This window comes from Magallana gigas, chromosome 5, assembly GCF_963853765.1.
Source record: "Magallana gigas chromosome 5, xbMagGiga1.1, whole genome shotgun sequence".
Lineage (NCBI taxonomy): Eukaryota > Metazoa > Mollusca > Bivalvia > Ostreida > Ostreidae > Magallana > Magallana gigas.
This window is the reverse complement of record NC_088857.1, coordinates 22,154,050-22,168,408: the sequence shown is the minus strand read 5'-3', so window position 1 is coordinate 22,168,408 and position 14,359 is coordinate 22,154,050. Positions and strand designations below refer to the sequence as shown.

Here is a 14,359-nt window from a genome sequence, read left to right as displayed (position 1 = left end):
CTTGTAAGTCAATACAAAATCGATGACAAGCTATTGACTGACACCTGACTTCGCATATTTTGTTTTTCTTTTGCTCAATAAAATAATAACAGTTAAATTGGTTAATAAGATTAACAACATTAATTATACAGCAATCAAGAAGCCTTAATTAATAAGAGACTCGAGTGCGTGTGTATAGGTGTGTACGTGTGTGTACGAAGTTGGCCCGGGATACCCGTTATAGTTAAATCGCCCTCGGTCATGCGTACCTGTTTTTTCACGTCTGTCTAAAAATCCAAAACAAGCACCATAGCTTTGGCATTTAAACTATGGATAAACCGGGTGGTTTTTGGAATAACCATGGACTTTTCTCTTCATTGTGCCATAGATAATCATCGGACGTAAGAAACTTTGTTGTTCGTCACTGGAGGTAGTATATACTTCTGTTAATGACGTAAGTACGTTTCAAATAGTTGTAAATTACAACAGGGGGCAATCAAACTTTGATGTATATTTACGCATGTTACTATACCTCTTTACTACTCTAGATTATGAAATAAATGACGCATTTGTCTTTATTGTTCTATTAAATCGGTTAAGACGTGGAATATAAGTATCTAGCCATTGTTTTGATGTTGAAACTGTATGTTTATGGAATTGGTACATTGAAAAATCAGACGTCAGAGGCGGATGAAAGAATTAAATGATCGACCTTAGCATAGCCGATAAATTATTAGTTGTGCATGTCATTCGGGTTTATTGATTACTCTAGAGTTCGAATGCATTACATGCATGGTGCTTCTTAGTTCAATCATGTTTATGAAAGCAAACAAACCAAAGTACCATAGTTATTTCAAGTTATCATTTTTACCCCGAACTTTTCATACTGTGTTTAATGTCGTTAACAAAAAAAAAAATAGTTCAAAAAAATAAACCGAATTAAAGTATTTCAAAATAATAATTCCTGACTTTGGGGTGTCTTTGTTGTTTGATTTTCTATCGGCGGTGGCGTTTTAAATGTTCACAATGAGTGAAATCGAATAAAATCGAACTGATAACGCACGACCGGGTTACATAAATTCACACACCACTTATGGTATACACTGCCGCATTTATCAATATTTTTTGTGATGGGTAAAAGCAAAGTAATTTTTACATATTGATTTATTTTTCATACATATTAATTTAAAAACTAGTAACTCTAAGAAAAAAACGGACGAATTTTAAATAAAAACATTTGCAGCAACGCTTATATTGGCCTCTGTTGATATTATGCATGTATTTTATTTGAAATAGGTCGTCATGATTTTTATTTTTGGGGCTTTATTTTGTCCATGAACGTTGGTATAAGGACACAGAGGTTTTAATTGACCTACATTTAAGAATTTCTGAAACAAATTTAAATCCTGATACATGAATTAAAATCGTCAAATCCGCGATCGCTCATAATACGACATGTACATGTACAGTATATGAAAGCGCCAATTTGTTCAGGCCTTCCATACCGTATTTACAAGTGGTAGATATATACTTATTGTACCGGACAAAGTAAATATAGGACAGACTGAATAGATACGTTTCACGGTCCACATCATAAATTCGTGGTTTTTCATGTGGAACCGAACTGGAATCTATGACGTCATATCGGTGAAGGAAAAACCCTCTAGCTGCGAATTCATGTAGAAATAAGAATATACGGATCATTTTTGACAAGCAAATGCACATGTATATATGATGTACGAAATGGAGGTAAAAGGCCCCAAACAATCAATTTCAGGGATTGAAGTTCTAGTACAGGACACGGAGGAGAGAGATGCAGGGGTAGAGAACGAGGAGGGACGCACTGGGGCTGACAGGTAGACCAGTATATAAATTTAATCATAAATATTATTTATTTACAAACCATAAACGGGTCATTCGTGGACATGCAAAACTGACTACGATGCGGGGAAATCTATTGTGACAGATATATATACTTCATAGTACGTTTCTGGTTCATGTAACTTGACAAATGTTGAGACAGGTATAAAACTTCGAGTGAAAGGGCCGAATTTAGAGTACATTGTATATTTAATGAGGGCGAGTGTCGAGTTTTATGCCCGTCTCAAGACCCCATTTCAAAGTTTATTTTAATTTCAATCAAATCACGGTCCTCAAATGTCTTGCCTATTTATAAGACAACCCCTAAAAAAATCTCACAAAAAAAAATAAATAAATACGGAAAAAATAAGGAAATGAAAAAAAATCTTATTGCTTGCCCAAGAAAACCCGTAAAGAAGAAATACGAATACACCACAAGCATCTGATGTTTTTAAAAATTTTATTAAGAGAAAAAACTTTATAGCGTCAGGTACTTGAGATGTACACCAACAAAGCTGCATAATTTTATGTTGTCGGGAAAATTATTCTTTTTTGTTTCACAAAGTAGATTCCACAGCATCTACTTAAGCATCTCACCAAGTTACATTTTAAGTAATCCCTTTTTTATATACAAGGCTATCATATACAATGTAGTATATTCAAATAAAACTACAACTAAGTAGTGCACAGAAGACATACTCGTCAGGCTCATGTATTGCTGCACAAGATAGAACGCCAATTTTTACCTCTTCCGAATATGTTGTACAATTTATTATTTTGAAAATTGGCAACCGGTCGGGACTTTTTCTTCTTTCAATTTTAAGTCTTACATAAGCTGATTACTTTATTTAATTAATGACCATTATACAGATGTTATAGAGCGGCATTCTGATAAGTCGGCGCTTGTTAGACAACTTCCACTTTTGCTTTAAATCATGAGTACCGTGTATACTAGAATACATGTATGAGGGGCTTTTTTTTGGGGGGGGGGGGTATGGGTTTTGGAGTTGCATTCCTTTTAATGTTTTCATCAGTGGACATAGGGCAACATTTCATTTCTGTGTCACTAGATCTTTTATAATGATTATATTGCCATCCATTGCGCCGTCACTGGCAGTTGATCAACTTATTCTTATCTTTGAGCCCCACCCTCTCTTTAACAATACGTGCTTCCGTAACCCACTCGTGTGTATCAACATCTATTTCAGCCGTTCTTAGTGTATACATGTACATATATAGTTTAAATGAACTCAGGTAGTAAAGTTTGATGTATATAAACCATATAAGTAGTAAATAAACAAGTCTCTTCAGCAATTAACTCGTAGCAATATAAGGAAGTTCGTACGACCGATTTCATAAAATGACGTGTAAATGTATAGGATCCGAGTATTCAACGAAATGCCTGTTTGCTTACACATTCATATACGATACAGCTGATGATTTTAGCCGAGCATGTAAATTCAAAAGGTTTGCATAAGTAGCGACAAGGAGAAAACTGTCTCCATGAGATACTAGTATATAACTAAATTGCTTTACATGTTCATGTGTGACGATCGATTACGACTTTAAAGAGTTTTAAATAGGTCTACAGGTCACAAAGCTCTTTACCCCCCCCCCCCCAAAAAAAAAGAAATAAAGAAAGAAAAAAGAAAAAACATATTAGACAATGCATGGCGGATCAAGCCTTTATAGAAGTGGGAATGGGAGTAGGCAGAGATTTCTGCAATGCGAAAGTCGAATATATCTGAAAAAATACACTTTGAAAAACAATTTCCACTGCCACACAAAAACAAGGATAGTTAATGTATTAAACCTCGAAAATGAAGATGTATAGAGTGTTTAATAATAAAAGCAATTAAAACATTTAAAAAGATACATAAACAGGTAAATGAAAAAATGTATGTATAATACTGTAGGACAAGCTGCTTGAGATTTTGTTAATAATTGATCTAAATTAAAGCTAAATAGACATAAAGTAAATGCAAAGCTATTGAATTCTTACAACTTTTTGTCATAATGTTATTTTTGTATTTGGATCCACGTCATAGTGGACATCTAGTATATATCAATACGAGGGGAAACACCTTGAAAGAAAAGAGCCGTATCTTTAAAATTACTAATATCAAGTTAACAACATGGAGGATTATTTTTATCTACACTTATCGATAACATTAATGATACGTTATAATTTATACTCAGCTTTGAATATCACGAGAAGATATATTAATTAAAATTTTAACTATATAAGATACAGATGTTTTGTACAAGGTGACAATTACATATCAGGCACGTAACATCGTTTTTGAAAAGGGGGGGGGGGGGCAGACTCATCCGAAAAATCTTGACAAGCAAAAAAAAAAAGGGAAAAGGTTACTTTCCAAAATCCTGAAAACCCTAAGCCGGGCGGGGGGGGGGGGGGGGGGGGGGAGAAAAGTTACTTTTAACTTCAGTGAACTTATTTTCAATTCAAATTTTAACATGGTCCCATAAAAGTGTGGGGGGGGGGGATCCTCCATCTTAATCCAATTTTTTGTATGTAAATTTAAGAAAAATCTTTGCTGCCCAAAAAAGTGGATGCTGTATATAATATGATTAATTTTGCATTATTCAGAGTCTACTCCTCCCTTTGATATAGATTTAAAATAATACAGTGAAAAGTGTAATGAATATTTACATGTATGTTCATGTTCATCACCGTTTGTTTCTTTGATAACCAGAAATATAACGAATTTTGTAATCAAAAATATATATTTTTTTTCATTTTAGGATGACGGAAATACCAGCGTATCTACTGAAGCGTCCTCGCCGTCTTCTTCAGGCGGATCACAGTACCGAACTAAGTCTCGCCAACGAGAGTTCAGCTGGCGGAAGTACCGAAGATGGCGATTTCAAACGACTCAGAAAAATTCGAGAGGTAATAAAAACACGAACTGATGAAAAAATACATCGATTTTATTAATTTTAACTAATTCTGAATGCATGGTGAAAATGCGTGAATTGAATGAATACATCACATATACATGTACATATGCACACTATTTAATGAATGCATGTTGCAGATTCGACGGAAGGAGAGAGAAATGGCACAAAAAGAAAATGAAGAAATCCTGCCAAAGCTCGTGAAAGCAGAAGTTCGACAGAACAAATTATCCACAAACTCAAAACCTAGACCAATTAGCGCAAGCAGAAGTAAGCAATTCGACGAACTTCGACAAAAGCTTTTCAAGTCTGTCCTCGAGGACGAGGACAAAGCTACAATCCAATGTATAGAGACCGTCAATGCCAAAATTCCATTCTCTGATGCTGTTATGACAAATCCAAAAACTAACGAGAACGTGCTGAATTACGCCTTGTCCAATAATCTATTCGAGAAGGCCAGTCTTCTCATCGAAAAAGGCGACGAAACATTGCTCCAGCATGCATTTTCCGTTGGTTCTACGACCAAAACAGCTCTCCTTCAAGTAACGGAGTTCAATAAAATTGACCTAGCAGAGAAGATCCTAAGTCGTCTGAAGGATGTAAAGAAAGCAATGACGGCAACAACGAAAATAGAAATGAGCGACCAGCGGCCGCGGGAATTTGCCTGTCTTCATCTAGCGGCTTACCATGGCTTCACAGATCTGGTAAGACTTTACTTAAAGTTTGGAGAACCGTACGGAATCTCGGTCGACTTTCTCAACAAGAAAAAAGACACGGCGTTGTTGTGGGCAACAAAGTGTGGACACGTGGACACAGTGCAATTTTTGCTGTCATTGGGTGCAGATCCAAACAAAGGGAACGACAAAGGATCAACAGCGTTCTATTGGGCTATCCGGTACGAGCATACGGATATAGTTCGTCTGCTTTTAAAAAACACTCAAACGAAGGTCGATATCAACAAAGAACGAAAATTAGGACTCGTAGCCCCGATTGTTCTTGCGTCAGCTTACGGGAACTATGAAATAGTTAAATTGCTTCTGAAGCACGGCGCTAATCCAAATCACGTGATTCCGGGAGGCCAGACTCCACTTCATCACGCATGTAAAGAGGGACATGCGAAAGTAGTCAGAAAACTCCTGGAATTCAAAGCAGACTTCACCGCCCACGACGAAAAGGGGGACACCGCTCTTTTGCTCGCAGGACGATTCGGTCATGCAGATATCGTGCGTATTCTTTTAAACCTTGGCGATGACCCTACACACAAGAACAATTTAGGCCACGACTTGTGGTTCTATGCAATTAATAGTAACGATTTATCTTTATTGAAAACCCTTTTGGAATACGGCGCTGCTCCATCTGAACGGGAATTCCAAGTATCTACTGATATTTCCGGGCGTCCACATTTTTTCACTGCTGCAGGCCACGGTCACATCGAGAAGATAAAATACTTGTTTAAAGCTGGACATGACCCAAACGATCGCGATAGCAACGGGAACACTTTCCTTCATTACGCGACTTCATTTAACCAAAGCGAGGTTATTCGAGAATTTCACAAATATGTGTCCGTAGATACACAGAACGACAGGGGAGAAACTTGTCTACATATCTCGGTTAATGCTGGTTTTGTCCAGTGTACCCGAACTCTACTCGAGGTCAACGCCAGCACGAACATCCCAAACAAACGCGGTGAAAACATCTTGCACATAGCTGCAATGTCAAAACACACAACGCCTGAGATCGCCAAAATGATAGTAGATCATACAATCAAAACCCACGATTGGGAAAGTTTGAACGCCATGGACAATTTTGGAAACAATGCTCTGCATATTGCTGCGAAGTTTGCTGTGCCAGATGTTCTTTGGGAGTTTCGGTACCTTAGATTCAAGGATCTCGACGAAGATGGAAACACTCCTTTGCACGAAGCAGTGCGAAGTGAAGAAGACTCGGAGGGTCTTGAAACTATGTTGGACATTTTCGAAGTAATGAATCGCGACGGTAATGTCAATCAGCTAAATAATAAAAAAGAGACCGTGCTGCATTTAGCTGCATTGGAGGGATACCACAACACCATCAGACGTCTAGTCTACCTGAAAGCTGATTTGGAAGCTACAGATTCAAAGGGAAACACCGTTCTTCACAAACTAGTCATGAAAATGGCAAGTGACCCAAATAACACTAGTCGCTACTTGAGGTCTTTCGAGGTAATTGTAGAACAAAGTACTCTATGGTGGAGCGTTAAGAAAAATTTGAAACTCCATGATCTAAGCAAAACTGTGACTGACCGATTGCACCGTCAGGCAATGGTTTTTCTAATGACGACGTTAAAGAACAACATGAACCTGTCTCCTCTTACCTTAGCATGCAAATTAGGAGTCTTCGAAGTACTCTCTAGATACCTGATGATGAAAAACGTCACATTTTTCAGAGAAGAGGATAACGTCTTGATGGACGTTACGAATATCATGCCAATGTCATCAGTAGATCTTTCCGCAAAATATTTTACGGTTAACTCTTCCAGCAAGGTCAAAACCGAACTGTCTATGTTGGAAATTCTTTTGCATGGCGTTAACAAAGAGAGAGCCTCACGGATTCTGGATATTCCACCAATGAAAGAGATCGAAAAAATATACAATGTGATAAATGCAGTAACTTTCACAGTATTAATCCTTCTCCACATTACGTACATGGGACTTTTCAGCTACGCAGGGATAGAAATATCGAAAGAGTTTCGCCATAATCCTATCAACATAACGACCAGTTCCTCCGTGTACGTACTTGCGTACATTGTAGTTCCGATGGAACCACTGATTTTTCTCCTGTACTTTATTATGTCGGTAATCGATTTGATAAAACGTCGGGATTTCACCAACCCGGTGTTGCAGTTTCTTCCTTTCTTGTTCTACCTGGTATTCTCCGGCTTGGTTATAGCGTGGTTGGTGCTCATCACAATACAAGAGCGGTATCAGGATTATGTTCTAGCCATCTGCCTTTGTTTTGGCTGGACGTATACTATCACTTTTACTCGCGGGTTCAAAGCCATCAACTACTTTTGGAGAATGATTCTTAATATGATTGTGAGCGATGTACGTCGCTTCTTCATTGTCTACATTTGCGTGCTACTGGCGTTTGCGTTCACACTGCACACTTTATTTCAAATATCTTACACCATTGCTGAGACGTATCCCACAATGGCTGACACGATATTCTTGGTTTTCAATATCATGGTGGGAATGGGAGAACTATTCGATGACAATTTTGAATTAGGTATGAGCACCGCTGGCAGAACTGCTTGGTTTGCTAAGGTAGTATATGTGATTTACTTGATTTTAGCTACCATTGTGCTACTCAACATGCTCATTGCCATGATGAATGACTCGTACTCACAAACACTCGCTGTCCAGAAATACCACTGGCGAGTGGACTCCGTGCAGATAGGAGTAGGTATAGAGCGACTTTTGCCGTGGCTACCGAAAATGTTTTCCAAAATCCAACATCGAAAAATTCCCGGGGAAGACGAAAAGTATGAGGTTCAAAAGTATTATTTAATACTCACGCAAACGGAATTTGAATCAAAATACAGCCAAATGGCAGAGCCAATCGATGTTCAAATCAAAGACAAAATGAAAGAAGATTTGGTGGAAATCAATAGCAGAATGACGGAAACTGAACAACAGCTTAAAACAATAGGAAACAAGCTGGATCAGCTCGTGTCATTTGTACAGAAAGGTCAAAATACTGACCTTTCCTCTACTACCACGCCAGTCGAGGATATTAGTAAACTGTGATATTTTTTATCTGTATTTTATTTATTTTATTCAATGCTATGTTAATATTTGGTATTACAACATATAGCTATATGCACGTCGTTGAATATTTACCGGTATGTCATTGCAAAGGTTGCATTTTTGCACCCGTCTTACGCGAACTTTCTACACAATCCATGCATGTAAAAGGTAAAATTAAATCGGGTCCCACCTGAAGGATTTGAATAACCCATTAGAAGAAGGCAATTCTGAATGTAAAAAGTGTTTCCTGTTTTATGGAATACCGTATATTGTTGGCATCTCTTAAAATCGTGCAGAAGTTTTCTTTTCATTAGAATTTGAGTTAGTATATTTCCTTAAAGAATAGGGAATTTTTCCTGTATGTTTTACTATCGGCATTAAAATCCTTTATTCGACTATTGGTAATATAAATTTGAATTCAAACTGGAAAATATTTAATTCAGATAGCAGTTTTTAGTATCCTACAAGAAAATCTAAATACTGTAGTCTGTCCCAATATATTCATGCCGCACATTTTGACGAATTTTAATAAAAAATACACGGACCGGTGAAAGAAGCAACCCCACCCCATAGCGTATCGTATGTAGAGGCGCGGATTTATTTACATGTACAGGTCTGATTTTAATAAGATTGCAATTTAAGGATTTATTGTGATTGATAATGTCTTCCTTCAAATACTTTTTAAAAATATATTTTGTATTTTTTTGTTTGACAGTCTGAGAGTAATTAAAATAATAAATAACACATTTTTTCGTTTCAAATCTTTTCCTAGTTGTGCATGGTTTTTAATGCTGATTGCATGAAGTTTGAAAACTAAATATTACCACATAATTTATTGATGTTGAACCAGAATAAATATTTCTTATAGACACAGTGTATTTAGCACATATTTCTCAGTATTTCATTTGTCTCAATGACAGAACGAAGAACTTGTAATACTCGGGATTGATATTTATCAACATATTAATTTTTCTACCTCTTTATCACAATCATAATAAATTATATTGAAATGATTTAAATATTTATGTGACAATTACTTTGGGCTATTTTTTTGATTCCGTCTCGGTAATCTGTACCAACAAGTTAAAAGAAGGACAAAAATAAGAAAATTTTTATTGAAACAACTTTATATATCCCAAATACAATGTGGATAAAATTAACCAGTATTTAATAACAATAATTTTATAAAGTTCTCATTTATAAAATATTTTTCAGAAAACAAATAAAAAAAATAACAAAATGCCAAAAATTACTACAATGTAGTTATATCAAATTTTAAGAATGAACATATTTGAGCAGGTATGCAAGATTTTCTTCGCAAAATGCAGTTTTTATAGATTTCATAAAGCTATTTATAATCCGTAACAAGTTGAGGAATGTCTTGTTTTATAAAACTGACCATCAAAAATCGCACAACAAGAGAAATATTTTAAATCTTTGATGAAATAAAGCCAGATATAAACTAAGAAAACACTCTAATGGATATACATTGTAATTTATTGTACGTGGTAGGAAAGTATTGAGTTTGAAAACTTCATAATTTTTTTTAATCTGGTATGAAAAGTAAACAGAAACTGCAGAACACTGAATGTATCTACATGTATGTTGAAAATCCTCAAACTGGGACTTAGACTTTCTTACGAATAAACTCTTGTATTTCATAATAATTGGTGTGAAAGTAAAATTTTGAATTTGAACTCTTATTAAGAAATGTGTGCCACTTAGATGCAATATAATTTAGGTATTTACGTAAATATCATAATAAACAACATTTACATCTGGAGATTATCGACAGGAAAGGTGAAGTATTTATGCCTTTGGTTTATACCCTGGAAAGTTTTGCAAGTCGATATTGTCAGGAACTATATGATTTATGTTTAGGAGGTCTATTCTGACTTCCTCTGACGTGACCGTAGTCACCACCGGTACTTCAGATTCCGCAGTGCATTCTGGATTTTGATTTGTACTTTTTTGACCATATAATCGGGAAAGTTTCTTTTTTGGAGGTGGCGGATCTTTGATTATTATCGGTTGGTCTTCATTCTCCGAGACTTCCTCGGTGTGATTCTTAGTGTCACAGAGCCCAGTATCTGCACTGTCCACAGATGCACTTCTCTGTCGTTTCGGACCTGAAGGATTTTGTTTTACCAGCGATGATTGGTCGTTTAAAGATAACAGTCTGTATGTTACACGCTTTTTGATTCGTTGACTGAGGTCTGATAAATTTCTTTGCATCTTTTTATCGGGAGTTCGTGCATTTGTTGGACTAGTAGGTTCACTACAGTGTTTGTCAGAGAGAATAGAACGAGGAGTTGTTGGCTTAGGAATGATGGGATTTTTTAGACATGACGTCACTTCCGTTTGATTATGCTCTACTGGCATGTTGTTCTGTTGAGAACAGTCTTGGCAATGTTGTAATAATGGTTTTCTGTCTTCTTTATACAAGTCTATGAGTAAATCCAACTTTGACTCAATATCTTCCACCTTTAAGAAAAAAGAGGCATTGTATTCAATATCATACATGTATATTCATAATGAACTAATCATAGCATACAACAAGTATTTGACACGATAATCAGTCACCAAATATAAGAATAAAGCACATTATTACTTGACAAGGAGGTATAACTTACCTGTTATCACCAAACACGAATCAATGTACGAAATTTTTTGTATTTACTGTTTACAAAAGGATACCATGCTCGAATCTCTTTTCATCGTTTAGAAGATGCAAAATAAATGTACATAATATATCTTGTCATTCATTACCGATCTTTCCACTTTCACTATCCTTGATGCCAGACTCTGTTTGGAGTCGTAGACGTCTTTCCTTTTACTTCCAACTTTTCCAAGGATGACGTCAAGTCTGGTACAAAAAGAACAGCCATTACTACATATATATTTTAAAACCTATGATCACAGGCTTTACTAGTTTTTATATCAAATTACAAAACTCTAATTCATACCAACCTTTGTTGAAGGCTTTTGATTCTTCCCAGCATATCCACGTGACCTGCTGAATATTGTTCTATGACGTCCTTGACGTCATAAGGTCGCAGAGCCTCCTTAAATTTTCTTCTGGCAACAAAGTATCTTATTTTTCTCAAGGACCTAATAGCTGTTTTGTGAGTTTCAGTTAATTGAACCATTTTTGGAGAAACATCAAAGTCATCTGTGAAAGAAAATTTATCAATTGATAAGATTATTTTATATTTTTAAATTTAAAAAAAAGAGTTACAGGAAAATATACAAATGAGAGTGGTTTAAGAAATTAAAATGATTTTCTGATTTTAGTATTTAAGAATATAAATAACAAATAACGCATTGTAAGACAGCATAATAACTTAACAGATATGATTTAAATATATATCACATGAAATGTAAGAAACAGATAAATGAATTGAAACAATTGAAAAATATATTAGAAAGAATATACACTAGTTAAACAACGATTATAAGTTAACACTAGAATGACAAAAATAGAGCAATAGATCATTGTTAAGCTATGAATTTGAAATTGAAACAACAATTTTAAGTTATTATTTCATAACACGCCATGCACAGTTTGGTGTGCTTTCCTTAAGGAATTAATTTGATCTCCTAGCATACTTGATTCTGTAAATGTCAACAAACTCAGAATTGACCTAAATGTGTATTTATTTTCAGAGAAAGAAGCGGTAGCTCCAAAGTCGTCCACTTGATTTTTTTTTACCGGGAGTTACAGACCTGCAACTGTTTTTCAGAGGAGAGTTATAAAATATGTTTCCTACCTTCATACGGGTCTCTGTAGGACAGAGATGGCGAGGAACTCTCCTTCCTGATCGGGAGATGGTCAACTTTATGATCAGCTATTCCCGTGGCCAAGCTTAAATGACTCCTTAAAAAAGATTTTGTAAAGATTTTAAATCTGAATGAAAATATGACTTTTATGGAATTAAAGACACCCGGTTTGGTTATGTGATGAAGTCATTATCTCGAAAATATTTGACCGATACACATTTTTATTACATTTCAGATTCTTTATATGCATCTATTATGTGAATATTAATAAAATGTCTTTTAGCAAGAGAACATTGGGAAGAGATCACTCCTGGCCAACTTCGCTAAATATTCATTGATAATGAAAATATGGCACAGCATTTATAAAATACAGTGTACATATCTTTGCTGTGTAATAAAAAATTACTTTATAGGTACTGGTAAATCTATCATTAAAAAGAAATGTCTTCACACACGAATCTTTTTGAGAGAGAAGGGGGCAAACAAGAGACCGAGAAGTCAAGTCGTGATCTTTTCCATATGAACAGCGAATCTGGCAAATAATTTAATTTCTCTAATTGGCATGCGATTTGTGTTCAGATGCAAACTATATAGAATAAAGTGCTTTCAAATCAGTATAAAAAGGCGCCTAATATATATACAAAGAGTGAATGATATCAAACACGATTGAAAATATGCTCGACTGGAAATTCGAGATCTTACAAACTAACATGCCAAAATACGATACACGGATGGCTATAGAACGGAACATGGACCCACTACTTTTGGCAAACAAAATACCATGGATATAGATATATATAATCTAAATGGAGTACAGGTATATATATGAACAGCTAGCTAGGACTTTTACAAAAACACTGAAAGTGTATTCAGTTTCTTACCATGTTCGATTAACTAAGCTAAAAATACAGGAATAGAGAAATCAATTGTCATGTGATAAATCAGTCAAATCAAAATTACCATGCATTTTTTTTTTGGTGAAAAAAATCTTTTTGTTTTTATGGATTTGTTTAATTGAAATTACATATAGGACCACATCTTTGAGTGTTTTCACTTTAAGCATGGTAGCGCGTTGTGAAATATAAACATAGATAAATGTAAAAAACCAGCAGGTGCGCTGAAATAACCTTGAGTACAAAATAGCGAGTTTTAGTGTACAAATATATTACCTTATACACATTGCTACAACGGACGTGTTACTTTCACTACAAGAAAAAGCCCGAAATGGTTATTTTTCCCCTACTTTTAATCTTTAAAACAATTTGTCTACTTTAAAACCCTTTACAGTCTTTTTTTTTCGCGTAAGCGATGACGTCATATTGGGGATTGTTTATAATTAATTCATATATAACGAAATTTTTTAAATTTTTTTTTATATTAAAACAGTTTTTACATTTACAAAAAACTATAGTACTTTTTAACACTATTTTAACACTGTCCACTTTAACGCAGAAACTTTTTAGGTAACGTGCACAGAACTTGTCTGTTTGGGACGTGAATTCTTGATCTACACCATTAGTGTATTTATAAAGACCTGCGAGTGTGAACAATGTGGCATGTGCCCCAAACGTGCTTATTGCAAATATTGACAACTTTTATTTTGATAATTGGTGTTACTACCGATACATTCCAGACCCGTTCACGATAACCGCGGAACTGCTCTCTTGCAGGGCAAAATGATATACTTTGTCGAAGTTTTAGCTGGTAGATAATTAAATGACGCAAAAGATGCAAAAGAGCAGTACCGCAGTTGCTGTGAAAAGGTCTTTAATAATCCGTGAACATGATTTGTGTGTGTGTTTTTATACGGTCACTCTTACCCTGCTTGTCTGTACTGTTTCCTTCTATACACAGCCAATTTGTCATAAAAATACACCAGTTTTGCATACAAATGTAGTTAAAATTTGGAGAGTGAACAGCTTAAAAAATCACTTTGATTTTGATTAAGTTTTCATAATTATTTTAATGTATTTTCTACAAAAAAAAATATTTCTTTCTCTTTGATTTTTCAATTCTTACATTGATTATTGCCCTTT

The 14,359-nt window shown here is 35.2% G+C and overlaps 2 protein-coding genes across 9 annotated transcripts in view; one reads left to right on the top strand and one right to left on the bottom strand.

Moving 5' to 3' along the window:
• The first annotated feature begins 234 nt into the window (after positions 1–234).
• On the top strand, positions 235–9,282 carry LOC105321875 (uncharacterized). 4 transcript variants are annotated; one of them, XM_066085580.1, is made up of 4 exons: positions 236–409; positions 1,757–1,835; positions 4,606–4,753; positions 4,899–9,282. In XM_066085580.1, exons 3-4 carry the CDS (start codon positions 4,607–4,609, stop codon positions 8,541–8,543), a joined length of 3,792 nt encoding a protein of 1,263 aa, XP_065941652.1. In that variant the 5' UTR covers positions 236–409; positions 1,757–1,835; position 4,606; the 3' UTR covers positions 8,544–9,282. The 4 variants fall into 4 exon arrangements, with proteins under 4 accessions (XP_034333844.2, XP_065941652.1, XP_034333855.2 ...); XM_034477964.2 differs by having other exon boundaries at positions 236–433; XM_034477953.2 differs by lacking the exon at positions 1,757–1,835 and having other exon boundaries at positions 235–433.
• Positions 9,283–9,745: 463 nt separating this feature from the next.
• The window catches only part of LOC105319366 (potassium voltage-gated channel subfamily KQT member 1), a 48,611-nt gene continuing 43,997 nt past the window's right edge, over positions 9,746–14,359 (bottom strand). For 2 of the 5 annotated variants that reach the window (XM_066085578.1, XM_066085579.1), the window contains 6 exons: positions 13,493–13,528; positions 13,205–13,222; positions 12,314–12,420; positions 11,514–11,715; positions 11,313–11,409; positions 9,746–11,027 (listed from right to left, as the gene is read on the bottom strand). In XM_066085578.1, coding sequence (XP_065941650.1) covers positions 10,353–11,027; positions 11,313–11,409; positions 11,514–11,715; positions 12,314–12,420; positions 13,205–13,222; positions 13,493–13,528 — 1,135 coding nt within the window. In that variant the 3' untranslated portion in view covers positions 9,746–10,352. The remainder of the gene's footprint in view (positions 11,028–11,312; positions 11,410–11,513; positions 11,716–12,313; positions 12,421–13,204; positions 13,223–13,492; positions 13,529–14,359) is intronic. The other 3 variants (XM_034477978.2, XM_034477981.2, XM_034477983.2) reach the window with 3 other exon arrangements.